The sequence below is a fragment of the Sorghum bicolor genome, chromosome 1 (assembly GCF_000003195.3).
Source record: "Sorghum bicolor cultivar BTx623 chromosome 1, Sorghum_bicolor_NCBIv3, whole genome shotgun sequence".
Lineage (NCBI taxonomy): Eukaryota > Viridiplantae > Streptophyta > Magnoliopsida > Poales > Poaceae > Sorghum > Sorghum bicolor.
Window position 1 is genome coordinate 71,181,898 of NC_012870.2, and position 27,107 is coordinate 71,209,004.

At 43.2% G+C, this 27,107-nt stretch overlaps 3 protein-coding genes and 1 long non-coding RNA gene across 7 annotated transcripts; 2 read left to right on the plus strand and 2 right to left on the minus strand.

The window, feature by feature from the left end:
- On the minus strand, positions 18-3,611 carry LOC8054321 (protein FAR1-RELATED SEQUENCE 6). The gene has a single exon (XM_002468119.2). The coding sequence runs from the start codon at positions 3,254-3,256 to the stop codon at positions 317-319; it is 2,940 nt and encodes a 979-aa protein (XP_002468164.1). The 5' UTR covers positions 3,257-3,611; the 3' UTR covers positions 18-316.
- LOC8078837 (probable E3 ubiquitin-protein ligase LUL2) lies at positions 10,866-14,545 on the plus strand. The gene is made up of 3 exons (XM_002465492.2): positions 10,866-11,771; positions 13,174-13,675; positions 13,964-14,545. Exons 1-3 carry the CDS (start codon positions 11,242-11,244, stop codon positions 14,138-14,140), a joined length of 1,209 nt encoding a protein of 402 aa, XP_002465537.1. The 5' UTR covers positions 10,866-11,241; the 3' UTR covers positions 14,141-14,545.
- LOC8054322 (zinc finger CCCH domain-containing protein 18) lies at positions 17,281-19,583 on the plus strand. Its single transcript, XM_002465493.2, has 2 exons — positions 17,281-17,428; positions 18,256-19,583. The coding sequence occupies exon 2, from the start codon at positions 18,288-18,290 to the stop codon at positions 19,461-19,463; it is 1,176 nt and encodes a 391-aa protein (XP_002465538.1). The 5' UTR covers positions 17,281-17,428; positions 18,256-18,287; the 3' UTR covers positions 19,464-19,583.
- Positions 24,874-27,084, minus strand: LOC110433191. 4 transcript variants are annotated; one of them, XR_002450618.1, is made up of 6 exons: positions 26,730-27,083; positions 26,491-26,657; positions 26,081-26,316; positions 25,762-25,999; positions 25,403-25,580; positions 24,874-25,272 (listed from the first exon to the last, which is right to left on the minus strand). It is a non-coding gene; the product is annotated as an uncharacterized LOC110433191 (long non-coding RNA). The 4 variants fall into 4 exon arrangements; XR_002450614.1 differs by having other exon boundaries at positions 25,403-25,575; positions 25,762-26,316; positions 26,730-27,084; XR_002450616.1 differs by having other exon boundaries at positions 25,762-26,316; positions 26,491-26,639.

Below are 27,107 nucleotides of genomic sequence, written 5' to 3' on the forward strand. Positions count from 1 at the left end.
AAAATGTCAACAAAAGAAACAAGAAATGTCAGCAGAATCTTGCAACTAAAGGTGTCTCACTTCCAAATTGCTAACAAGATGATACGACGGCTTATTCATTATGCACAAGATAATGGGCATCCGGCTTGCTACAACTGCTAAAAAGGTAACAGGTTACAATAGAGCTATCAACAGTCAAGTCTTATCTGCAATACTAAAGCCTAGCTGTTTAGTTGTACTGCCAGCTCTAAGAACATACATGATTACATGTTGATGTAAAAGAAGGATGCCCTCTCTGAATTCTGAACATAAAGGATTACAGAAGTAGACAATCAAACTACCCCACATGCATACCGCCTCCCATAAAATAAGTGTTAGTTTCCATATTTGGTCTCTTATTTGCATCCATCACCTGATCTCTCATATCAAGAAGTTGTTTGGGATGGTAAACTGCTGGGTGTGGGTGCATTTGCATAAAATCTGTTGCGGCCATCGGCAAAGAGCCACTCTCCAGGTTTATATTCACCAAATCAAAAGTGTGCATCCCATTCTGAGAAGTTGATACCATATTCATATCCACTCTGGCGTCGCCCTGCATCAGGTGAGGGGATGCCATGTTCATATCAACCCTTCTATCCCCATGTATCAAATGCGGAGATGCCAGGTTCATATCAACCCTTCTGTCACTGTGTATAAAATGGGGTGATGCCAAGTTCATATCAACTCTTCTGTCCCCCTGTATCAGGTGAGGTGACGCCATGTTCATGTCCACTCTCCTTTCCCTCTGCATCAAGTGAGGAGATGCCATGTTCATGTCAAGTCTTCCCTCTCCATGAATAAGGTGACTTGTCGGCATTTTCATCTCTACTCTTCTGTCCCTATGAATCAGGGCAGTGGCATTTGATGTCATGGTATCACCATGGACTAAGGCTGGCGCATTTGGTGCTATATCCACATCAACCCTTCTATCCCCCTGAATCAGAGCTGAGGTGTGTGAGGCCATGTTCATATCGACTCTTGTATCTGCAGACACCTGACCAGTCACAGTCATATTTACATCAACCCGTTGATCATCTTGCTGGCTGTGATCAGGCCTAATCAGTCTGTCCTTTGCTTCCTTCATGGCTGACAACACAAACTCCTTCAGCTCAGGTTCTCTTGCTCCAATGTCAATGACATCTTCAAAATACTCATGGCCACGGAAATAGAGGTCGTCATAAATACCCAGATTCCTATCTGATTCCATACAATTAGCATTTGCAGATGAATTAAGTATCCTAAAATCCTTCCTCCAGCGGTTCAGGATGTACTTTGACGGCAGCATCAGTACATTCTCTTGCTTCAGAACAGCCAGAGCATGGCTGCAAAGAATACCCCTCGAGGGAAAGGAGCGACAAATGCACCAAACATCCTTGTCAGAATTGTCGTAAACAACTGTATAGTCAACCTTCTTTCCCTGTATTAACTCACTGACCATGTAAGTAATTGAGTTCCCACTTCTGTCTACCTCTTTACAAATAACATGCATCAATTGCTTAATCTCATCTTGGAACGTTTGAAACATGGTTACTGTGTAGAGCTCCACAAGTTGCTCCTCAAAGGGCAATCCTGACAACAAAGTGAGTCTAGAATAGTATGAGCGCAAATCATCATATGCTTCTCTTTCCAACTTCTCTTTCAGAGTAGTCTCGTATTGCTCAAGGAAAACTGGAAGAGTGGTCTTACTCACAACACTATCAAAGTATGGATCAGTTTTTTCAGCCTTCCTGATAGCAGAGGTGCCAGCCCAGAATGAATGATTGACATACCCAGGTGCCCACTGCTTTCGGCAGCTGTACAAAGCAGAGAACCACTCGTTGTCTTTGAGATTATACTGGTCGACCATTGCTCCCCACTCTTTTTCAAAATCAGTAAGAGTGACACTATCATATACAACCTCCTTAAACCTTGAGGAAATTGCCTCTTTCTCATGTGTGCGTCCCACGTTTTCAAGTAGCTTCTTCAAGATATGCCAAAAGCAGAAGCGGTGCCTTGCATTTGGAAACACCTCAGCCACGGCCTCTGAAATAACATCGGAATAGCCAGTCGTGATTGCTTCTGGCGATTTGCCATTCATACAGCTCAACCACCTCTTCAACAACCAAACATAGTTCTCCTTGCTGTCACCGGACAGGAGACCACAGCCAAGAAGCACAAGGTGGCCATGGTTATTCACCCCAAGGAGTGTGGCTAATGGGAGGCTGGCGCGTGAGTGCTGTAAATACATCACGTCAAGTGTAATGACGTCACCAAAATAGCGGTATTGTGCCTGGGCCCTAGAATCAGTCCAAAAGAAATTCTTCACATGACTTTCCCGATCAAGATCCCAGCTGTGGATAAAGTTTGGTTTCCTGTGTTGCATCTTCTCAATGAACTTCTTGAGTGAATTGAGGTCATCCTCCCCGAAACGCTGCATAAAACTCTCGAGCCTGCTAAACCTCTGGCTACCAACAGCAGCCCCAACACTAGCACCCCTCTTGGGTCGTGTCGGGAACTTCCTTGTCTCAGCAATCTCGCTCAGCGACTTCTCCACCATCTCATCCATCTCATCGGTAATCTTGGCCTTCTTCTTTGCTGACTCAGGCATCTCCCTGTACGCCTTTAGGAACCTCACCATATCAGGAGTACAAGGATGGTTATGCTCCAATTCTACAGACTCCACCTTCCACCTTCCATCCACCCGCTTGTCCCGGATGATCAGCATCGCCTTACATCCCGTCTTCTCGGTGGTGCCACGGCGAGACTTCTTCTCCTTGGCAGCCGACCCCCGCTTGCTGCGGAGTGGGTAGCGGGTACCTGGGACGTCAGATGGGGCAGCACCCGTCCCAGATTTGCCGCCGTAAGTGCAGGTGAAGGTGGAGCGGTAGCGTTGCCCCTCGTAGTTGTGGCAAGTGCGGCGCACGGCGTGGAACCCCGTGCGGTAGGCGTAGGCCTTGTATAGCGCGAAGGCCTCGTCGACAGAGTCGAAGACCATGCCCACCCGCGGCACAAGGGCCTCCTCCAGCGTGTTGGGGACGAAGACGATGTCCCCGCCGCCGCCGTCCTCCTCGTCGTCGGAGGGGATGACCACCTCATCGTCCTCCACGACCACCTCGTCCTCCTCCTCCTCCTCCTCCTCCGCAGGGTATCCGTTGAGGTCGTCGGCAAGCTCCTCCTTGACCCGCCGCGCCTCCTCCTCGTCGGACTCGAGGCTAGGGTTTTGAGCCCCGGTGGCCCGCCTCTTCGAACCCGCCCCCATGCTCTGCCCCTAGTAGACTATTTACACACACCCTCTTGCGCGCGCGTGCGCCACACCACCGCACCCCCGAAAAGCATTAACACTAGAGGTACAGTGGGGCGGATACCTCGCGGCGTGGAATGGCGAGGGTTCGGCGCAGGCGACGGTACGGGGGAGCGGGGGAGGTGGCGTGGGGCACGGGAGGGGCAGCGTAGCGGCGCAGAGGACGTCGATCTGGGCGGGGCGGCGGGCGTGGGGACGTCGCCGGGGAAGAGAAGGGAAATTGGGGGTGACTCGGGCTGGGTTGCTTTTGCTTTGGTGGGCGGAGCGGAGCGGAGGGGGTGTGCGTGTGGTGTGGGTGTGTGTGGGTGTGGGGAGGAAGACGGGGAGTTCGTTCCTGGGTGAGCTTAGGATTTGCGCCTGTGCGGATGTGGCGATGAGTGATGCCGTGGATCGGCGGGTGGATGAGTCTGACACCTGGGTCCTTTGGCCTTTTGCAGCCGAACACGTGATGCTGTGTTCACGCAATGACGCAGGAGTAGGATTTTGTTGGAGTTGTCATGATTTTTATGTGTTTGGTACAGCTCGCAACAACTTCATGAGCTGTTGTAAGTTGTTTTTTTGCCAAAAACTTATTTCCAAAATAGTTTTATAGGTGAAGCTGTTTTTTCTCTCCTCTCACAAAGACATGAGTTGGGATGAAGCTGGAAAAAAGTAGCTTATCGCAGCTCTCTCTCCCTCATTTCTCTCTCTCAACTATGCATGAAATAGTTAGTGAAGCTATTTTACCAAATATTTTTTCCAAAACAGCTTAGCTTCATCTAGAAAGTTGTTCATGAAGTTATTTTCTAAAAAACAGCTTTACTAGTGAAGTTGAGCTGTGCCAAACAAACCCTATATGTGTCTCCTAGATTGGGCTGCGATTTAGGCCTTGTTCGGCTCCGTTTAGTTTCTCCGATAAACTTTAACTCATGTCACATCAAATTTTTAGACACATACATAAAATATTAAATATAGACTAATATAGTTAGGAAGTAATTTGCGAGACGAATTTTTTAAAACTATGATTGGACAGTAACTGTAAAATAAAACGAAAATGTTACAGTAGTTGTTAAACTTTGACACCCTCAACCAAACATCCCCTTAGTTCCTCCCAAAAATAAAAAAAAATTCAAGATTTTCCGTCATATCGAATCTTGCAGCACATACATAAAGCATTAAATATAGGTAAAAAGATAATCAATTACACAGTTTGACTACAATTTGTGAAACAAATCTTTTGACTTTAATTATCCAAAATTGAACAATAATTGTCACATACAAACGAAAATGCTACAGTAACCCGAAAAGTTTTCACAAGCGGACTAAACAAGGCCTAGTTACACCCAAAATTCAAAAACTTTTTTAAATTTTCCCATCACATCAAATCTTGTGACACATGCATGTAATATTAAATATAGAAAAAATAAATAATTACAAGATTTATCTGTAATTTGCGATACAAATCTTTGGAGCTTAGTTTGTTTATGATTGGATAATAATTAGCAAATACAAATGAAAGTATTACGGTGCTCAAATCTAAAAAGTTTTTTTAATCTAAACAAGGCCTTAGGAGCGTCTAGCTCCATGACACGTTTTGCATTTCGTGATCCAATGGAGAATTTGATGTCGACAAGTATAGAGTGAGGTTCTAGGAGCCAAACTTGGTAGACGTAAGGTAGAGCGACGACCGACGAGATAATAGATATAGAGGTAAAGATAATATCATATATGAAAGATGGATACTTGAGGATGAGTTTTCCTCTAGCTTTTCTTTTTTTCTAAGCAAGACTTATTTTTTTAGAAGTTCCTACTTTTGCAAAGCTTCAATTAGAGTCTAAAGAAGGCACTTTCTATTTATATTGAAGAACATCTTACATGATGACCAACATTATAAATCAATTTTTTCTACCTCCATATGTGGAAGTATTCCAAACTTGATGTGATCCTATGTTAAAGTAGAGCAATAGTGATAGTGAACTACTATTATCACTAATAATAAGGGGCTTTCTTCTGATCTTATCCAGTTAGTTATATTTCACGCTACCTTCTAATCCATAAATTTCAAAATTGACAATGCCTTGTTTATATGGGTAAAATGGCACCAACAGCATCCTTGCCACCAACAATGAGGAAGGCAACATAGGAACAAGCCTAATATGCGTAGAAGAGAGGGTTGTGAACTTGTAACATTATCGAAGAGAAGGTCGTAAGGGAGACGATGAATATTGCTGCTAGTTGCGGTGTTAGATTTCATCAAGTGATGGTAACTGGTGTGACTACTAATATGTTTCTTTCTAGGTTTGTAGTTTTTGGGTTTATGAAACCTATGAAAAAATAATTATTATCACCTTTTTAATTTTGTCACGTGTATTTCTATCAAACAAGCGATTGATGGGCTCTTTTGTTTAAAAAGATTTGTATATTAAAGATACAGAGTATCTTATGTACAATGATCTATAAAATCATGTTATTACTCGTGAGAATATTAAATATAGTTATTAGCCATGTAATGTTAACTATATTTATTAACCCTCTTGTGTTTTCAACTGTTTTTACCGTATAGGTAAAAATATGAAAAGGACTAAAACGGAGTGTTCGCATGTGCCCTTGTAAAATAAAAATGGTTTGCATGCAAAAGAAAAGAGGGACATAAGGGAGCTATTTATAGAAATTCATCTTCATCGTTTTCACTATTAAATAAAACAAAAGACATTATCTTTTTGGCGCCTAAACATACATGTTTTTGCCATATGTAGTCTACCTTCAAATTAAAGTCATTCCCACTCTACATGATATAAATGTATATTTGTAATTAATTTGTCGATTTTGGCTTTTAAGTGAAAAAACATACATGATGATGGCAAAACCAAGTTCAAAATACATTACAGAAGGATGTCGATATTTTGGCCAACCTTCTTCACATGCGCGCACACACACCGATACCATTAGAACATGCGCTGCTTTTTATATCTAGGATGGTGGGTAGTGTTCACTTAGAATGAAATCTAGGATGGTAGTGATGTTTAGAGCAGGTACAATGACTGATATGTTGACAAATGGCTCAATACTCTAGATGCATGGAAGATAGAAGGAAGGACAAACATGCAAGCTCGGCGCTACATGCGTCAACCGGCACAACACAAATGCCAATGCAACTCTACAACTTTTGCACCATGCATCTTAAAGAAGTTGAATTGAATGAGATCGACTTATAGCAAGCTCAAAATATGCACATAAACATACATTGAATGATTGGGACATGCCTAGCTGATCATTTGATGGAACCCTACATAGCTCTTTTTGAACTTGGCCACGATATTGTGTTGTGCCACATGATCTAGTGAGGTCGAGTGTCTCATGACAGACCATCCAATAGAGCTATGACATGATTGTGCATCAAGTGGTCAAGGTAATATGTTCCACCTCTGTTTTAGTGCACCTGCATGGAGCCTAACAAATCATCTAGTGTTTGTGTGTTGAGTAGCCAAGTTACTGGACTATGGCATATAATTCAGTGGTACTTGTGTGACCCACGACTAATCATCTCATGAGGCATATATTCCCTTATGACCGTTGGGAAACTAGCATGTGTGGGATCACCAGGTGATCTGGTGCACCTAGGTGGAGCATGGAGGATCATCTGATGGTATATACATATGTAGATCTATTCCAACGACTATTGAAGCCTTCATACACCATATGTGCATTCCCTAGTTCACTTTGAGCTGTTATTTAAACCTATATGCTAGACACATGTAGAGAGAGTATGTGAAGTGTGTAAGCATTGGCGGATCAAGAGGGGAAATAAATGGGAGCAACTATACATATATAGTAAAATACAAAAGTGGAGCATGCAATTCAAGGTGCAAACAAGGATAAAGTTGTTACAAAGATTTATACTTTTGGCTTCTTAAGAGAAGATTGATGGGATACGAGAGCTTAAAGATTGATGGGACAAGAGAGCTTGAAGATTGATGGATGGGTAGAGGTATTAAAATTTCTTTTCAAATCATTCAATCAAGAGAATTCTCAAGAGAATATTGATAGGATAGGATAGGATAGGATAGGATAGCTTGGAGATTATGGATGGGCACTCGTATTGAAATTTTCTTTCATATCCACTGATAGGGGTGTTGTGAAAGGAGTCCAGTATCGCCTCCATAAGGAATTGAGGATCCTCCATTATGTGTGAGGTCATCCAAGTCAATATTCATACTGTTGTTGAAGGTTTGTTACTCTTGGTATTTGCTACCACCTAGACGGACCAGTGGAGGACTAGATGACCTTTCTAGTGGAATTTCTCGAGGGGGAGGATGGATGGGAGCTTCTATTGGGTATGCTCGATTGGATATCTGGTGATCCGGAGTGAAGATGTATTCACTAATGGAAGCTTGAGCAGCCTTAGTGATTCAAGGGAGCTAAAACGAGTCTTGGTGACTCCTTGGTGCTCCAACATGAACTAGGGAAAGTAATCTTTCATAAGGACATAGTTAGCTTGTTGGCTATGTGTGATCTTTTTAGTCCCAAGAGCTCACTGTGCAAGTGGGTGAGTAAAATTATTGCAGAGGAGGGGTAGCCGATGTCAGGGGGGCCATGAAGCTGGGGGGGCAAGATCATATAGGTGATAGTAGATATATTTTTATATTTGGCATAAGCCTTTGAAGGCCCAACAAACATAGCCCCATTGCACGCACACATACCTCTTTCTATTCTACGTAACAATTGAGCGCAGACGCGGAGTGAGAAGCCAATGAAGTTTCATTTTCCACTGGTGCCGCCGCTTTCTATTCTCGCATCTCGCCCATTTAGGCATCGATGCGCTATTCTCATTGAGGAGACGTTGTTCATCACACACTAGTCGTCGACTCGCCGGCACACCGCCGTGATGCCACGATGGCGTGAGCTGCAAGGGCGGCGAACGACAGATGTGATCACGGTCACAGTAAGCAACACGCCAAACCCCCATGATCGATTAGACGATTAGTACTTTCCAAAATTCCAATTTTTAACTTGGATCGCTAGAAGCTAGTGCTAGGGACATCATTGTACTGAAGCAATGGAATCTATTTTTTATTTGTTTTTTGTATGCACTTTGCTTGTTATAAATTTCTTGTTCAATGTTTTTATTTAAATACGTTAGATGTTTCTAAGAAGCATTTGTTGGGTGCTAAAAAGAAAAGAAAAAATAAAAAAAAGAAAACAAGAAGGGTCCTCTACATAATAAAACAAGGAAAAAAGTTAGTTCAATAGGCCTTTTTATCTTCTTGCTTGCTCAAGGCCCTTAAAATTATAGAGTCGGTTCTACTTAAGATTGTCACATTATTTATTTTTGAATCCAATAGACCCAACTCTTAAGACATTAGGTCCTTTCACTAGGTTTGGCATGGTTTTTTTGTATTCCTTGTTTATTTTAAGAAAAAAATAGCATTATCGGTGTTTTATCAATCTCAATCTTCAAACTTATTATTCGAGAAGTGCTCATAAATATAGCGTGTGAATAGTGTGACTGTACATGTATTCATAATAATGAGCTGCTTAGGGCACTCACAATGCAGACTTTATCATAGAGTCTAAAGTTATTTATTACCTCGAACAATGGGGACTTAGAGTCTAAATAAGACTTGTAGTCTTATTTTTTCTACCTTTTTTTCAATAAATATGCTGCCACATCAGCAAAATACCATAAACAATATGTAATTAATTGACTTGGACTCTGTGATAGAGTCTTGCATTGTGAGTGCCCAGAGCAACTCCAACCCACCTCCTAAACAAGTCCCTATTCTAAATCTCAAAAAAATCAACTCCAACCCACCTCCTATTTGGGCTTCCATTTTCCATGCTCTCCCAAATTATAGTTTCAGCCCATCATATCTAGAACCCTCTATCCTACTTGTTTAGGAGGTGGGTCTTAATTTGAGCCCCTACTTTTTTTTTATCATAGCATATAAATAAAAATTTAAGAGCTTAATTTAGAGACTTGGGCTGGAGTTGCTATTACATGTATGTGACATTTTTTTTGCCATGTTGTCGGAAAATAGCTACAAACTAGCCTACAACTACAAGCCTTGCTACCTTAAGCCTTGCTACCTTACTGAGAGGATGGCTGGACCCATGGTTTCCTGGATCCGTAGTTATCTTATTTAGGGCATGCACAAAACATAGTCTATATGATAATTATGCCCAAGTACATGCATGTTAATCATGCAATGCAATACTAGAGCATCCACAGTAACATGTTTAGTCGTCATCCTTGTTTCACCTACCAAGCACAACAAGAACGCTGTATTGCACTAGCTAGTGGCTTCGATCCAACTTTTTGTTCAACCATGAATCATTAGCATTTGCACAAAAGCTTTATTCTGAAACAAATTGGTGTATTTAATCATAATTTGAATGCCACTAGTAGTTGTATAAAGCAGAACAGGGACACCTTTGGTTTGGCTCAAAGCCTCAAACCTGACCCTGCCACTTCCCACTAGAAATATATCTTTTCATAAAGCTGGAATGGAAAACAAAAACATGACAATATGCATGTAGCACCTCCAATTTTGACTATATCATCAAAACTTGTATGAAGGTTTATAGTAAGCACAAGTTTAAGGCATTTTATTCAATTGCAGATATTATTTATTGCAGTAAAGTTTCCATTCATCCTATTTGGGAACGTGGAAGTTTCACTCTAGAAATATATGGAATTTAGTTAGCATACACCTTGAAAATATTTTTTTAATCTTTCATCCTTTTTCTTTTAATTAATGAAACACAACGCAAAAGTGTGCACATATCATAAAAGATTGTCAAAGTTACCATAAATGAAAATATGAGCATCCATACAAGTTAGATATTCTATCATAGGCAACATGTTTCACCATGAGAAACATAATCAAGCAAACATAGCTCGCGATGCTATAAAAGTTTGATGTCAACAGGTTATATTCAAACCTCTCTAGTGATTCAGAGCCATGTGAATGTGATAAATGCTAATCTCTCCAACGAACAATGTCAATCATTAGATAAACCAATCAATACAGTACACTTCATGGTGTTATGCCTCTGCATGGTTAGAAACTGGATGATTTTTTTTAAAAAAACTAATTGGATGAAACTTAGATGCGGCTAGCATTAAGATTATGTTATTGTAATCCTAAAAGGCAAAACTCAGATGACATGCGGTGTCATAGCAACATTAACAAATAGTTATTAAAAATTTGTTAGTCATATAAGAACTCCGCGATATGCAAAGCAAGATCTAGTTGTAAAAAACACACCCATAGAAGCTTGCCTTAAGAAACTCCATTTTGCGTAAGTCAGTGCCTTGGTTACAATGTTTGCACACGTGGTTCTTAGATGTTTATCCTACACTTCAGAGAGAGAAAAAAAAATCCATATCTGTCTTAAGTCGCGCTTCAGTCGGAGTATACAAGATCACACACACGCGGTCGATAGAATTTTTTTTGCCGTAAGTCACGGATGCATGTAAAAAACAAGATGCATGTGGAGAAAATGATGAGGACCTCATGGTAATTATATTTTCTTTGCGTGTGCCAAACCTTAACCACCGGAAAAGCAACGGAGGACAGTGCTGGTGCTTTCCGCGCAACCCTCCATTATAACGCCCAAAATACACGCGGAAAAGCAAGAAGCGTGAGCACTTCCCTTATCGTCTCCTCTCCCTTTCCTCCCCTCGCAACCCCGATCGAATCGCCCGAACCATTTCACAGGTTTGTGCATCGATCTAGGCTTGCGCGAGGATCCAATTCCATCCCCCCTCCCCCCTTTGAGCTTGCGTTCCTCGGAGTCGGAGTTCTTCGCGAGCCTTTTTTCCCCCCACCGATTTCTTTTTGGCTTATTTGTGCGAGCTTTCTCAAGAGCAGAAGAGGCAGTTTGCAATTCCGATGCGCCCAGGCCTCAAGATCCAATCCTGAGGCCTTTTCCGAGCTATCCGCATCGATCTGTGCAAGAGGATGGGTAACGCGGGTAGCAACGGTGGAGGCGCCGCCGCTGGTCACCGCCGTCGGAGCTCCAGCCACGGCCATGGCCACCACCACCAGGCGCCGCCGCCTCCCCAGCCGCAGGAGACTGCGCCCAACCGCTACGTGTTCGCGGCCGCCACGCCGTATCCGCCCCAGTACCCTAACCCCAACCCGCCGCAGTACTACCCGCAGTACGGGAACTACTACCCGCCGCCGCCGCCATCCGTGCCGGTGCCCCTTCCGGCGCCGTACGACCACCACCACAGGCCACCCACCGCCGCCCCCGGCGAGTTCCCGCCCCCGCCCCCCGCCCACCCCCACCACTACCCCGGCTGGGCTGGGCGGTATCCCTCCTACGGACCGCATCTGCCTATGCCGACGCCCTACGTTGAGCACCAGAAGGCTGTCACTATCCGCAACGACGTCAACCTTAAGAAGGAAACGCTTCGGATCGAGCCTGATGAAGAGTGCCCTGGCCACTTCCTCGTCGCCTTCACCTTTGATGCCACCGTCGCCGGCAGGTGATTATTCACTTATTCAGCCCACTTAACATTAAACATGTGTTGTATTTTAATTTGTATTTCATGTATGCATGTGAATCTCCTTCCCTGTTATCTACTTTGCTAGGTCATGTATGAAATTGCTGCAATCTATATTGTTTTGTTTTCTGTATTGATGTATATTGTTTTACTTCGTGTATTGATGTTGATGTTCTGAGGAATCAGCCTCTTGTGATGGTGATGCTTTCAGTCCTTGAGGTTGGGGACCTTTCTTAGTTATCATTGACCTTCGTTTATTTGTTGACTGAAAATTCAATTTGTACTAATAAAAGAAATTTGATAGAACTATACAAACCCTGTCCCCTCCTAGAGACCTGTTCTTTATGGAAGCATACAAGCCAACAATAAGTCAATAAGTTGTCCATTATGCATTAACCTATCACAGTATTGCCTTAATGTTTAGTTTCTCCTCTTTTCCCAATCCGAGTATCTATTTATCCTTGTTAGTAGATTAGCGCTAGCCCTTGCAAAGGACTCTGCAGTATGCTAGCCCTAGCTACGACCTTCTGCATAAATTCTTCGCTGTAGACCTGTAGGGTGATCGTGCCTTGAAACTTGATTGGAGAGATAACACACTTTTATCGTTATTTATAAAAATGAAAATTTGATGTCAATCGTCTAGTTTACACTAGATGCGCTGCCGTCAAATGAATTGTCAGCAGTTAACACTAGAGATTCTGTATGCCCTAATGTCTACCACTTTTCTTCTCGTGTATCATTTCCTGTTCATTGATTCTGAACTTGATTGGTGCTGCATTTAAATATTTCCTTCATTGCCAGGCATGTACTAAATACTTAAGCTTTCAACAGCCTCAGGTTGGAGGGCAGCATTATTAGTTACTATAGTGTCAACGACATTATAAAGCTATTAGCCTTGCTGTAGTATTATTTCTAATCATTTTTCCTAAAAACAATTTTGCAATATGTTGACCGCAACCATTTTTGCAACGAGTCAGTTGTTTGTTAGAAGTTGGTACTTATTGCTGTTGTTGTTCTTGCCAGTTAGATGTTTTAATTTATCCTAAAGCTTACAGTGTAATGGGGTCCTAATTTTTTAATGGCAGAAGAATCTGTGCATTTATATTGATTGAAATATTTCTTGAATCATAGTTTTCATAATTTGATCACAACTCCCTACTCAACTAACTTACCCTTTGTTCAAACATAGTATACTTCTACTTAGTTTTTGGTTGTAGTGCTTTGTGCTAAAAGCTGCACAACTATTTACTATATAGGATATTCACCTATCTTTATAGCATCAGACAAACCTTGCAGCTTGAATTTCTTATTATTAATAACAAAAACAGTTCTATTCTTGCTGTCATGTAAGGTGACCATTTTTTTTGTTTGCTTCCTTGAACAGCATGACTGTTTACTTCTTTGCAAAGGAAGAGCTCAACTGCAATCTAGCAGCAATGAAAGAAGACCTAATTAAGCCCGTTACTGTTAGCTTCAAAGAGGGTCTTGGTCAAAAATTCAGGCAACCTTCAGGAACAGGAATTGACTTTTCAGTGTTTGAAGAATCAGATTTATTAAAGCAGGGGGACATGGATGTATATCCACTTGTAGTTAAAGCTGAAACAGCATTGTCTGCTGATCACCCATCAGAAGGGGATGACCAAAAGATGAAAACTCCTAACTCACAGATCACCCAGGCGGTGTTTGAAAAGAAAGAAAATGGGGATTATCAAGTAAGAGTTGTTTGCCAGATCCTTTGGGTCAATGGAACTAGGTATGAACTGCAAGAAATATATGGCATAGGGAACTCCATGGAAGGTGATGCTGATGCAAATGATCCAGGGAAAGAATGTGTTATTTGCCTCTCAGAGCCAAGGGATACTACTGTCCTCCCATGTAGGCATATGGTAAGTCTGTTAGCAATCTATTCAAGGACTGCACTTTTTTAAGAAACTAGCAGTCTATTATTGAACATGGTATAAGTTTCATTATTTGACTGCATTCCAGATTAAACACAGAGTTATCTTTTGATAATACATGCTTCCCAGATTCCCAACTGTATGATCTAATATTGGTCCAGAAAAGCGGGTAGTACCATACTGATGTCTAAGCAACTTCCATTTTCTCAGAACTGATTTAATGTTGCATTAGCATATGTGCTAAAGCCTGACATTTTATTCCTGTCTTTACTGCAGTGCATGTGCAGTGAGTGTGCCAAGGTCCTGAGGTACCAAACCACTCGGTGCCCCATCTGCAGGCAGCCTGTTGAGCGTCTCCTCGAGATCAAAGTGAACAACAAATCTGAAGAGCAGCAGCAGACGCCCCAATCGCCACCGCTCCCAGCCCCGGCTCCGCAGCAGGAAGAGGTGTAGCTGTGATCAAAGTCAGTTCTGAGACATTATATGGCTCTAGTTTGCGGCCCTTCAGGCCTTTCCCTAAAGGTTTGTTCTCTCATCTGAGCAACGGGGAATGTAACCGGTACTTTACCTTTAGCCTATGTAAGCTTCTGGCATCGCATGGCTTTGCCGACCTCTGCTGTACCTGACTATCTGGAGGTCGGGAGACCAAGATGCCAAGGAGAGTGTGTACCATATATATGCACCATGCATGCGTGTGCCGTGGCTACCTGAAGAAGTGTAGCGAGGAGGTTTCCTCATGCCTCCAGGGGAAAAAGGGCAAGAGAAGGTGGTCTCTTGAATTTGTACAAAAATGACTGTATTTCACCTTGATTCCATACCTTCTCTGTGATGCCCTGAAAAGTCGATGAGTATTTTACTTGTGTGCGAGTCAAAACAAGTTCAATAGCTCGCCTGGTGGTGAGAGATTTGTGTGGCCTAAGTGCCTAACTGTCGAGTCCTTTCAGCTACGCGCAATCTTGTGCCGTTTGGATAGACGGTGGATATATTAGTAACGTCCATGCTGGGGGACTACATGACGGCCCGTTTGGATTCAAGAAGTCCTTTTGTTGATAATAACTTGGCTCGATTGCACCAAATCGTTTGTCTCCGTCTCCAAAGATGCTCCAAATCATGCTGGGGGACTACAGAACGCCGTTGAATCATGCTGGGAGACTACTGGCTGGGGGACTACAGAACGCCGTTGAATCATGCTGGAAGACTACTGGACGTCGTTGTAGATGTTGGGAGCTTGTACTTTCCACCCCTCCCGCGCCCACCCTCCATAAAAAGAAAGAAAATAGACCCAAAATATAAAATAGATATCCAAAATAGAAAATAAACACGTACTACTCGCGATTAGTGACGGTAAAAAAAGAAAAGAAAAGTGTGCGTTAGAAGGTCTCGGCGCACGCGCGCTGTATAAGAATTGGGCCTTGTCGTGCCAATCCACCAAAGCCCAATACGACATGTAACGGCATCATCATAACTGAAAAAACGTATCTTAATGTCCCATAAATCACTGTTGTGGTTCAGTCATCATCTCCTGGCCAGTTCGTTTGTCCGTCCCTTGCTGGTTCCCCGCGCACATACCTTCCATCGCGGCTTCCAAAGAACCGACGACATCATATATGAAATAGGCCATATATATGTTCTCTCTTCGTCTCTTATATCCACCTTGGCATGAGAACATTATCTCTGATTCCGTCACTGGCGCAGCCGCAGCGCCGGCCTTCGCGCCGCCGAACGGCTCCTGGACAGCGTGCCCGACGTCACGTACCTCCCGCTGCCTGGTGGCGGCGATCTGTCGTGGCACGTGATATGCTTGGGCGGAGAATGGGCGCAGTGATGGAGCGCTTCGTCATGTCTGAGCTGCGGCCACGCGTTCCGTAGAGGGTGGATAGGGGAGGGACTACGCCAAGGCAAGACCACTTGCCCAATATGCAGGGCCACCTTAGGCCCGTTCGTTTGCAGCCCGGAATGGCCTAGAACTATTCTGAGCTTGAAACCATTCGATAAATTGTATTGGGCTAGAATTATTTCGGATCGTTTCAGGCCAAGAACGTTTAACTGAACGGGTATTTAGGCTTGTTCGTTTCACCTTAATTCCACGAGGAACCATTCCAGGTGATCAAAATATAGTTTAAATTAACATTGCATTTCTGGTTGGAATGGTTCTGGGATATATTCCCTGCCAACCCAATAACCCCTTATTCTGCCGGCGATGGCCAGCTTCGTAATTCTCCAACTTCACATTGGTACGTAAGCTCTCATATCTTAATTTTCTTATTTACATTAGATAAACAAATGTGTTTTCTACTTCTTTTTACCTTTACACTCATAGTCCACCTCGATTTATTTTGTTATACTAATTATTGAGTTGCATGCACCGACCAATTCAACCCAAAAACTTAAGCTGATGGGGAGAGGTGGACAATTCACTTATATTCCAACACTCCCCCTCACGTGGAGGCTCCCTTAGGCCTCAGACGTGGAATAGATTCCAACACTAATGAGCACATGTAGCTTCCATTTGCTTCAATATGTATTAGCTAGTAGTGGAGCACATCTTACGAATGTGCTCCATTGAATTCTTCTGTGCAATGTCTTCTGCTCAAATAGATTGGCGATATCATCTTCCTTTTAAGACTTGAGTTTATTCGTTTGTCTGAAAAATCATGGTTAAAAGTATTATTCGCTAAATTGTTGTGAGAGAAATTTGGCAGATAAACTCAAGCGAACAAGATCTGTTTGTATGATATGAAAAAGATGTATTGACTTTGAAAATTGTTAGAACAATCCTTTTGGCGGAGCTACCTGGCGACGAACCTAGGCGGTTGGCCTCCTGCTCTACCAGTGCATAGCCTTGCTTTTTGTAGTCTGTGTGCATAGTAGAGTGCATGCATTAGTCATCAACGGTGCACGAGTTGAGGTCACATGCTTGCTGGCTTCTGGCCGCACTCTCATCCCACGGAAAGCTGGTCGTTGCCCTCCTGATTGTGGCACTAGTCCACCTTTATTACCCGGAGATAAGCATTTACGTATGTTACTCTACAGTGATGTTTGCCTTTTCTGTTCATATATGTTCACAATCCCCCGCCTCCCTTCATTTTAATTCTAGCTCCACCACTGATCTTATGTCCCGTTTCTTACAGGTAGAGTACAAGTTTAACTTTCTAATCATCCTATTTTTCAGCACAAGCATGAAGTTGGGAGCCACACATGCATGTCCCACAAACTACACGGGCAAACCACTTACGTACGGCAAAACCATTTAAAGTACATGTAGAGTGACCAATATTATATGTATTTGTTACAACCAACAATTGCAATCCAAATACTCTCATTTGGTAATTTGGACAAGTTCTATTTTTTCACTGAATAGCAATTAACAGAGACAAGAAATCTTAGAAGACTCTTAAGTTGTGCATAATAACCACTTTTCTGCTCCTACGTGGCTCTATGAGATCTCTGCACCAACACACCAGGAATCATCTAGTTATAGAAGACAGAGCGCGCAATGCAGGGCCATGTCGCTCATGCCATCCTGCGCTGCCCCTCCATCCTCGCCCCGCTTTGGCCCTCCCCACCCACAAGACCAACACCGCACAACTTCCGTCCAAATCGCCGCATATAATGTAGCCCAGCCATGCAGACTTTCCTCTTCCCCTCCCCCTCCCCCTCCCTGCCAGCCCCGTGTGTGGCCCGGATTAGCCACCTCCGGCTCCCCTCCACAGATCGCCCCATGCACCGCCAGCCTTCCAGGTATGTCCCGTGTTCCCTCGCCTTGACGCTTCTCCCTTCTTGGCACCCGCTTCATTGGCTACCATCATTGGATGCTGCCGATTCGGCTCTCTTTGTTGTTCGTTGCCGCGCCTCGCAACAGATGATGCCACAATCCACAAGTTGATCGATTAGATGGGGGCACACACTGTTTTGTGGTTCTTGTGGTCGACTAGGGCCATCTCGGCTCTAAAACTCTAAAAAAATTAGAAAAGTTCATGTCTGTAGTTGCTACCATTGCTCTACTCTCTACGTTGGTATTTTGTTTGTGGGAATAATTGTTAAAATGTTGGTAGGGACAACCTAAAACAAAGGGAGAACCAGGGGGTTTTTGAATTGGGTTGGAGACTGCGCCGGCCTTGTTTAGTTCGTAAAAATTTTGGTTTTTGGTTACTGTAGCATTTTCGTTTTAATTTGACAAACATTGTCCAATCACGGAGTAACTAGGCTCAAAAGATTTATCTCATAAATTACAGGTGAACTGTGCAATTACTTTTTATTTTTGTCTATATTTAATGCTCCATGCATGCGACCAAAGATTCGATGTGATGGGAAATCTTGAAAATTTTTGCGAACTAAACAAGACCTTAACTTCCAAATTCGTATGATATGGTTCTTTTTCGGATCTATTTGTTTCCTTCCTCTTTTTGCTGGAGCCACCAACTTTGATGGCACCATGTCTTTATTGCATCCCCTTTTCACTCAACTGGGGGCAAGATCTGCCTATGTGTTTTCAAGTCTTGATTCTATTTATGTAATTGGAAGCTTTGGGCCCAGCTAGCTGATTTGTGTTGTGTTGTTTCTCGTAGAGCTGATCTAAGCCAAGCGCGATTGTGAAACAATGGCGACATCCAAGAAGGATCCCCCAAATCCTAGCAGAGGCAGGATGTCACCCAACCTCAGGCCATCCAGCAGTGAGTCCTCTGGGTATGGATACGGTGCTAGGCGGGCGCGGTCTGTCCCAAGCTCCCCCGACCGCAAATTCAGCTCATCATCGTCATCTGTGACTGCCTCTAGCTCCAAGGATGTGCAGCGTCCATCATTGTCCAGCGCTGGTCGGTCCATCTCATCGCGGACCATGGGCTCATCCATCCATGGCACCAAGGCCCAACCATTCCCAGGTGCAGCCTCACCTACACTAGCGAGGGCGAAATCCGACAAGGTCAGCACCACCTCGCAACGGCCTCCGGTGCTTGCTGTGCCACCGAGCAACTCTTTTAAGGACATGACCAAGACAGCAACTAAGGCACCTCCAACTCCAACCACCTCGCTGAGGAGTAAGCCATCTCCAAGGCCTACTGCTGATAGTTGCAAGGCAGCAGCATCACCTAAACCTAGCAACCAGAAGGTCTTGTTGCCAGGTGCTTCTCGAGGAGACAAAGTTCAGCCATTGTCTACCACACACTCACCTGGTGTAGCCGCAAGAAAGAGATTGGATACTGTTACTGGTGCTACTACTAGCTCTCAGAAGGCAATGGGGGCATCTGCAACCAGGAAGGAGAAACATAAGGACCCATCGATGCAAATTAAGGGAACAAAGTGCATAAACACCACCCTATCCACAGAAGAGCACTTGCACAAGGAGCTCACTGATCCAGTTGATTTGAAATCCATGGAGATGACCGTACCTGATCAGCATGAGCCATCTTCCAATCAACCAGAACAAGTATTCAAAGATGATGAGGAATCCAAGAGGCATTTCTCTGAAGGGAAAGTAGATGCCGGAACTAATGGGATCCATAATGGAGGGCAAGATATCAATGGTGGCGTCAAGACTATATATGAATGTGGGATTGTTGAGAAGGAGGAGGCTGATCTCTCAAAAAAGAAGGAGGAGGCTGACCGAAGTGCAGATAAGGTAGTGCCGAGGACTGAAGTGGCTCAGGTGTGGAGGAAGGATGATCCAAGGGGCAACGACGTGATTGAGGAAACCAAAAGCAAACTTCTGGAGGAGAGGAAGAGCCGGGTGAAGGCCTTGGTGGGGGCCTTCGAAACTGTATTGTCATTCAAGGAATAGTGCTCAACCTTGTCTTTGGATCTATTGTGTCCATCTCTATATTGAGTACATCCTGTCATGAATATATATGTGATCATGAGGAGCTGAGTGTTTATATGATGACTTCCTTGGTTCGCTGTACTCGATATCCTATTTCATTTTTTCTGAATCGTCGTTGCATTTGATGTGGATTTGTCTATTTGTTGTTGTTTAATTATGTAGAGTTAAATTAAATTCTGGTGCTTATGGAGAGAACATTTGGATTATGTAGGAATATTCATACTTGCAATTTTCTTATATCTTTTAAAAAATATGCTATATAATTTTGTCATGTCAATACTAGTTCTAATTGCTAAAAGCTAATACTGTACATGTCAGACCTAGGAGGGTTCCCTGTATATCCTATAAAATAAAAATTCTATAATTTTGTATGGAATGTCATGGAGAAGTTTCAGTTGCTATGTTCTTCTCTTTAATTGATAACCCAATGCACACTTGTACAAAGCGATTATGCTCTTTAATTGATAACCCAAAAGTATATGTACATTTAAAATTTCATATGCACATTTGTATAAAGCGATTCAAAATGTTAAGTTAAATTGTGTCTATTTTCTATAAGTTGATGATACTTACCATTGTACATCCTTATGTAGACAACAAATTGTATATTATATAGTAAAATAAAAGAGTAAATTTCATTGCTAGTCCTTAAACTTATTCTTTAGTACAAGGGAAAAAAGTAGTTCGTTTTGTGCCCACTGCGCAGCTGCGTGTCCTTCCCAAGGCGCCCGGGACCCTTGTAAATAGCAGCGCTCTCTGCTACCGTTAGCTTCGGCAAGCAGTTTTTTTTGCACTAAAAGTGGAAGTGCTGGCTGCGCCATGCCGTGCGCACTCATTTGCTGTCTATGCTAGCTAAGACGGTCTCCAACAACAACGACCAAAACACGATACCCATCCTCTAATATAGGTTACTTACAATGAAAAGGTCCCCACCCAAATTTCGCCTTCTTCGACGGAGCTCGCCTCAGATCCTGTCGTCCGCCTCCCTCACCGCTAACCCCACTTCAAATCCCCTGACTGCCTCTCTCCCTGTTGGGCCTGCCCCAAATCCTACCGCTTGCCTCCCTCTCCGCCGAGGGCTTGCCTCTGCCGCGTTGTCTCCCTCCTCCTACGGTGGCAACGTCGTCCGCGGGCTAGCCACGCCCCGCTCCTCGCCTAGAAGCACCAGCGGTGCCTTGCTGCGGCGCTCGTCACCACGTCCGACTCCCTACCATAGGCTTGCCTCGCCGAGCGGCCACCCATCGAGGGCCCTGCGTCACCATGGGCCCACCACTCGGAGGCCAGTGATTCGCGTCACCATGCCTCGAGGACACTTATTTGCGTCTCGAGGCAAAATATGTCTGGTGTTTGGGTTTTTTATTGAAGGATGCTTTTGATGTGCAAAAACACTATAAATCACCTATTTTATGTTTGAATTGCCTTGCTGAAGTCAGTCTAACATGAAAATGGTGGACTGCAAATCAAGGCCTTGTTTAGTTCACCCCGAAATCCAAAAAGTTTTCAAAATTCCTTGTCACATCGAATCTTGCGGCACATGCATAAAGCATTAAATATAGACGAAAATAAAAACCAATCACACAGTTTGACTATAAAATCGCGAGACAAATCTTTTGATCTTAGTTGGTATATGATTGGACAATATTTACCACAAACAAACAAAAGTGCTACAGTTCCGAAAACTTTTCAGTTTTCGGAACTAAACAAGGCCCAAGGCCTAGGGCCAGGGCCTTGTTTAGTTCACCCTGAAAACCAAAAAGTTTTCAAGATTCCCCGTCACATCGAATCTTATGGCACATGCATGAAACACTAAATATAGACGAAAACAAAAACTAGTTACACAGTTTAGCTGTAAATCACGAGACGAATCTTTTGATCTAGTTAGTACATGATTGAATAATATTTGTCACAAACAAACGAAAGTGCTACAGTACCGAAAACTTTTCACTAAGGTCTTGTTTAGTTCGCAAAAAATTTCAAGATTCCCCGTCATATCGAATCTTTGGTCGCATACATAGAGCATTAAATATAGACGAAAATAAAAACTAACTGCACAGTTTACCTGTAATTTGTGAGATGAATCTTTTGAGCCTAGTTACTCCGTGATTGGACAATGTTTGTCAAATAAAAACGAAATGCTACGGTACCTTAAAAACAAAAATTTTTACAAACTAAACAAAGCCTAAACAAGGCCTAGGCCGTGGATTCCCTTTTGCAGGCCAGAGTCAGACGCAGTGATGATGCCCACTGGCCCAGAGAACTGCGTGGCCGAGGCCCTAGGCAGAAGTTCCGAGTTCCGACGTGTGTATCGTCGGGCTTCCATGAAGAAATCCAGGCACTGGATCGTGTCATTGGATTGGTCCTCGTTTCCACGCTTTCTCAGTTCCCTCGAGCTCCGTTTAGTCTGAGCAGGTCAATGATTAATTTAAACGAGGTCTAGCTGCACGTCCAGTGCGATGGATTGGACAACTTCTTTCAGACGTCCAGTGCAGGGACACGAAATTTGCTTGCACAAAGCACTATAGGCGAGTGCCAGAGTGCAAAGGCCGGTATCGTATCCCATTTTCTAAGATTGTCTCGTTAACTTTACATATTTGACTATTAAGTGAAGTAGTCTCTCTCAACACACAATTTTATTTTACTATTTTATAGGCTAGTCATATTTGATGTTTTGATCGAACTCTAACGTTTTGTCATTCTAGTTTGTCATTTGTGTTATTTGGCAAAAAGGTAAAAATCACTCCTTCAACGGTTTTGCAAACGAGTTTGCCATTTTAGTAAACTTGACATTTGAGAGGCTCCCCTTGGCATATTTGGGAGTTGGCTTTTGATTTGGCAAACACTTGCGGCCGGTTTTCCTGCGTCAATTCCGTGCGCGGCCTGGTCTCTTTGGCGTTGTTTTCTTCGTCGTAGGGAGTCCTCGCGCCAAATAGAGTCCGCGCCGCCATTGGTTTGCCGCGACTCAAAGACGCAGATCGAGTCTGCTACGTCGTCCCTCCCTGAACGCGATTGAAATACGCAGATCGAGTCTGCTACATCCCTCCCTGAAGATCGCGCGCGTCTGGACAGAAACACGCGAGCGGCCATTGCATCCACGCAGCCGAGCGATCTCCACTAGGTATTGCCAAGTCCAAAATGCCAAACCATTGAGGATGGCCATATTTTTTCCTTTGCATTTGCAATTGGGAGTTGGCAAACAACAACAAATGCCAAACCAAAATTGCCAAACCATTGGAGGTGCTCTTATATGAACTATACAACCCTTTGAGTGAGGATAAGAGAGTAGGCTTAGTGAATATACACACACTCAATCCTTTCTCTTCTATAAAGATGTACACACATATTAAGAACCGAGTTGGTTTCTAAATCAGTTTTGGATTTATTTTGGACGTGGGAAACTTGGAGAACGTGTTTTGAACTTATTTTCTTTCAGGATAAAACTACCCCTCTATATAAATACACGAGCAGATCATGGCCGATTGAGAATCCAACTTACAATATCGTAAAAACAAAACAAAAAACACATACCTTTTTTGCCCTACTTTCTCTCTATTTCGTTGTTCGCCACGTCTCTCGACAAGATTTGAAGTTGTTTTTTTTGTGGCCTTGCTGATTCTAGGACAACCTCTATATGTTCTCCTCAACGGGTCTTTTTCTGGAGGTGTTTGGAAGTCTACTACATGTAGAACGGGTTCAAAATCGACCTACAACCTCTTGGTTGGTTTCGTCGATTTGTTGTGTTCTTGTTGCGATTGAGGTTCATTCAACCTCGGACTTGCTAGCCTTTAGTGGTGTGTGATTTAATTTGGCGTCACTACGTGAGGAAGTTAGAGTGAAATAAATTCCAAATACTCAGTTGCAACAACGAGGCTGGTGGTGATGGAAGAACGTCGCCATTTCAAAAAAAAAAGGGGGCAAATCGCTATGTACTTCTGCAGTGGCGTGTCCCAATCTGCTGCTGGCGTCACGTTTCTTTACGTGTTTCATCGGTCAAATTAGGCCTGTTTAAATTGTTGATGAAATTTTTTTGTGTCACATCGAATGTGTCGGAAGGATGTCGGGAGAGGTTTTTAGAAACTAATAAAAAAACAAATTACATAGCTCGTCACGAAACTGCAAGACAAATTTATTAAGCATAATTAATCTGTCATTAGCATATATGGGTTACTGTAGCACTTAAGGCTAATCATGGAGTAAGTAGACTTAAAAGATTCGTCTCGCGATTCTCAACTAAACTGTGTAATTAGTTTATTTTTTTATCTACATTTAATGTTCCATGTATGTGTCTAAAGATTTGATGGGATGGATGAAAAATTTTTAGAAGGGACGTGACAAACCTTTTATATAGGATTGCGTGTGGTAAGCGCCTCACACCATCCTCGATGCAGTGAGGCCACTAATCGCTATCGCTATGTCTACTGGTCTACTGTTATATAAATTACTAGGTAGTATGACCGTGCGTTGCTACGGGACAAGTAAACTTTTGTATAAAAACACACGTATCACATGATAAGATAATAATATTGTGAAATTAAATACTAACGATAAAGTGACATTTAATCCAAAACGCAAAGTTTGTGAAATTAACAGAGTCACAAAGAGCAGTGTCATAGGCACACAAACTCTACTGTATAGACTTTTTGTGATGCAACTAAGATAATGTTTTATATTAACATGTAATATCCATTTCTCTCGTGTGCCAATAAATCTACAAATGAGTTCCGTCGCATCTTCATACACAGTTTCAATTATATGTAAATAGTGGACATGCACTTGCGTCACGCATGTGTCTATATTTTTTTTGAGAAAAAGGAGAAATAACAATAAAATCTTCTAGTTCCAACTTACATCAAGTTTACTCTCCTTTTTTATTGTAATATATATAAAGAGAAATAAAAATAAAGGGATGATCTTTGTGAGTTTGTAGAAACTGAAATTTGCTCCTTTTTATTGTAATATATATAGTTATAACTTATGAGTTTGCTTTGATGTTTGTAAGTTTGTAGAAATTTTGAAATTTCTTCTTTTTCGTTTACTGTAATATAATATATTTGTACTATACTTGAATCATCCCTATAATTATAGTATTTTTATATTTGTACTATACTTGAATCATCCCTATAATTATAGTATTTGATGTTGAGCTGCAGGCTAACCTCATTTGGACACACCTATTGCTGATTCTAGATAGTGAGATTTAGAAACACATGATCCTAGATGATGTAAACACTTCACACTTTCTTCTCGTGGAAGGTTATTGCTGATTCTAGATAGTGAGATTTAGGAACATAAAAAATAGCTAATATGAGTTTTTTTAGAACTGCAAGCAAAGTTTAGCAGATTACCAATAGGCAATTCGTCACACAGAAGCATGTGAAGGGCAGCTCAGGACTCCTGTATATATACTTAGCTACGGTCTTGTATATAACATTCAGATTATGTTAAAAAAGAGAAATATGACTGACTGTACCTTAGTACTTTCAGTAAGTTATACTCTCGGTGCAACAACGAAGAGCATTTCTAAAAGTATCTAATATTTTATTCCTCAAAACATGAATTGGTAGAAAACTGATACTTTAGAGCCCCTCAACGAAGTGGTGATCTCTATCGCCTTCATTGCAACAATTGCCTGGGAAACAAGTATGGCAGAAGCAGTAGAAGATGATAAGGAGTAGTACATGCTCCAGCTCATATTAAAACTTTTTTTTACAAACATGAATGTAGGTTGAATGTGATATTGGTGCTTGTCTTTGCCTTTATTCAGAGCAGAAATCTGTACAAAATGAGAATACACAATCAACTTTCTTAAATTGTTAGATTTTGTATGATATTGTTAGTTTTCTAACAAATGGTGGAAAAACATACTGAAATGTAAAAAACAGTGGCCACGGGTTGAAACATACATTACTCGGAGCATGCAGAACATATTGCTGCTACATTTTGTGTCCCCTTCTCAGCGTCTCTGACAACAAGACAGGCGCGTACCGACCCATATATATCTTCTTGCTTCTATTTGAGTCAACATTTTTTTTATTTCTTTTCCCTTTTCTTCAAGGCATAATTCTTTCTCCGAATTCTGTACTGGAAAGGTAAGGCATAGTCCTTTCACTGAATTATGTTCTCGAAAGCTGGATAATATGTCTATTTGTTCCAATTTTGTTGAGGATTGCCAAACTATATATCTTTGCATAGTTCAGTTTTCATATACTAATTTATGCCTGATGAATGAGTAGCTGAATTTAAAGAAACATGTAGGAATTACCATGAGGGATTTTCCTACTGCGGACGTAGTCTTGGGTGGCAAACTGGCAAGCAAGACTGTACGGAGAAGGGCACCAGGTAGTAGTTGTTCACGAAACCATTGCTGCCGACAGGGAAGGCACACTGCGTGTGTGAGGTGGCTGAATCACCACAGCCTCCTTCGTCTGGCTGTCCGGCTGTCTCCATAGGCACGAGCCGCGCCCATGACTTAGAGTTGTTTTCTTTGTCCAGCTTCCCACCTGTGGAGGCAGAGGTGGGGACATGGAGATAGAACCGCTCTCTGGCTGCACAGGCGGCGACGGTGGCAATGAGTTGCTTACGCTTGGGTGGGTGGATCTTGGGTTCCTGTCGCTCCCTGGCCTCCGGCTGGATTTGCGCCGCTTTGTTAGATCTCGCCGTCGGCGCAGCACCATGCCCAAGTAGGGCCATCGCGGATGAATCGAAGGGCTCCGTCCCCATTGAATCCGCGCTGCTCGTGTCGGATTAGAGCGCCACCCCATGCCCGAGCACGGCCATCATAGGTGAATCGAAGGGCCTCATCCTCGTCGAATCCGCCCTGCTCGCGCCGGATTGGAGCGCCACCATGTCAGATCGAGACACCGACATCGATGTAACCAGCATAGGGAGGTGAAAGGGTGGCGTGGACGAGAACCTCGGAGGCGATCCTTGCCAATAAATGAAGAAGAACAAACACAAACAATAGATAGGGGTCGGCGAAAGGAACACGTACTGCTGTCCTTGCCAACGGCGAGGGTGTTGAGGCTGCCGGTGCACTGATGCCGAGTTACCCGTCCTTCACAGATCCAGCCTTGAGCGATTCCCTGCCTCCACAGCCAGAGATCCGCTCCTCAATGTGGCATGCACTGGTGGGCTTCTCCTCTGTGCAACGCCCTTGGCCTGAGGCCTAGTCTTTAGCGCACCTCTGCGGATTCAATTTCACACAGCAGGACGAGAGAAGGGATGGCGTACCTCATCAGCAGGGAAGGGCCAACGAAAATGGCAGTGGCGGCGCAAGCCCGGCACGCGAGCAGCAGCGCGCCAAGGCGAAGGCTTGCCGTGCAAGATGCGAAGCACCGGAGGTGGTTGCTAGGTGCAGGGCAGGAACCAGGAGGCGAGGTTGGAGAGCGAGCTTTCGATAGGATTGCGAGCAGAAAGCGAGATGGGGCCGTGATTGCCGTGGGGGAAGGATCAGGGGCGGAGGGATCAATTGCCGCAGGTGATGGGGGCGTGATTGCCGCTGGCCGCGCGTGGGATCGCAGGGGCAGACGGACGAACGAAGGCAGAATGTCGCACCAAAATATGTCCACTCTTTAGTCTTTTTAGTTGTTGTAGGAGAAAATAAAATAA

Bases quoted from the DNA above. Each gene is read 5' to 3' on its own strand.
- LOC8054321 (XM_002468119.2), bottom strand. From the start codon at position 3,256: ATGGGGGCGGGTTCGAAGAGGCGGGCCACCGGGGCTCAAAACCCTAGC.
- LOC8078837 (XM_002465492.2), top strand. From the start codon at position 11,242: ATGGGTAACGCGGGTAGCAACGGTGGAGGCGCCGCCGCTGGTCACCGC. The intron at 11,772-13,173 runs GTGATTATTCAC...TTCCTTGAACAG, and splicing joins GATGCCACCGTCGCCGGCAG to CATGACTGTTTACTTCTTTG. The intron at 13,676-13,963 runs GTAAGTCTGTTA...TCTTTACTGCAG, and splicing joins TCCTCCCATGTAGGCATATG to TGCATGTGCAGTGAGTGTGC.
- LOC8054322 (XM_002465493.2), top strand. From the start codon at position 18,288: ATGGCGACATCCAAGAAGGATCCCCCAAATCCTAGCAGAGGCAGGATG.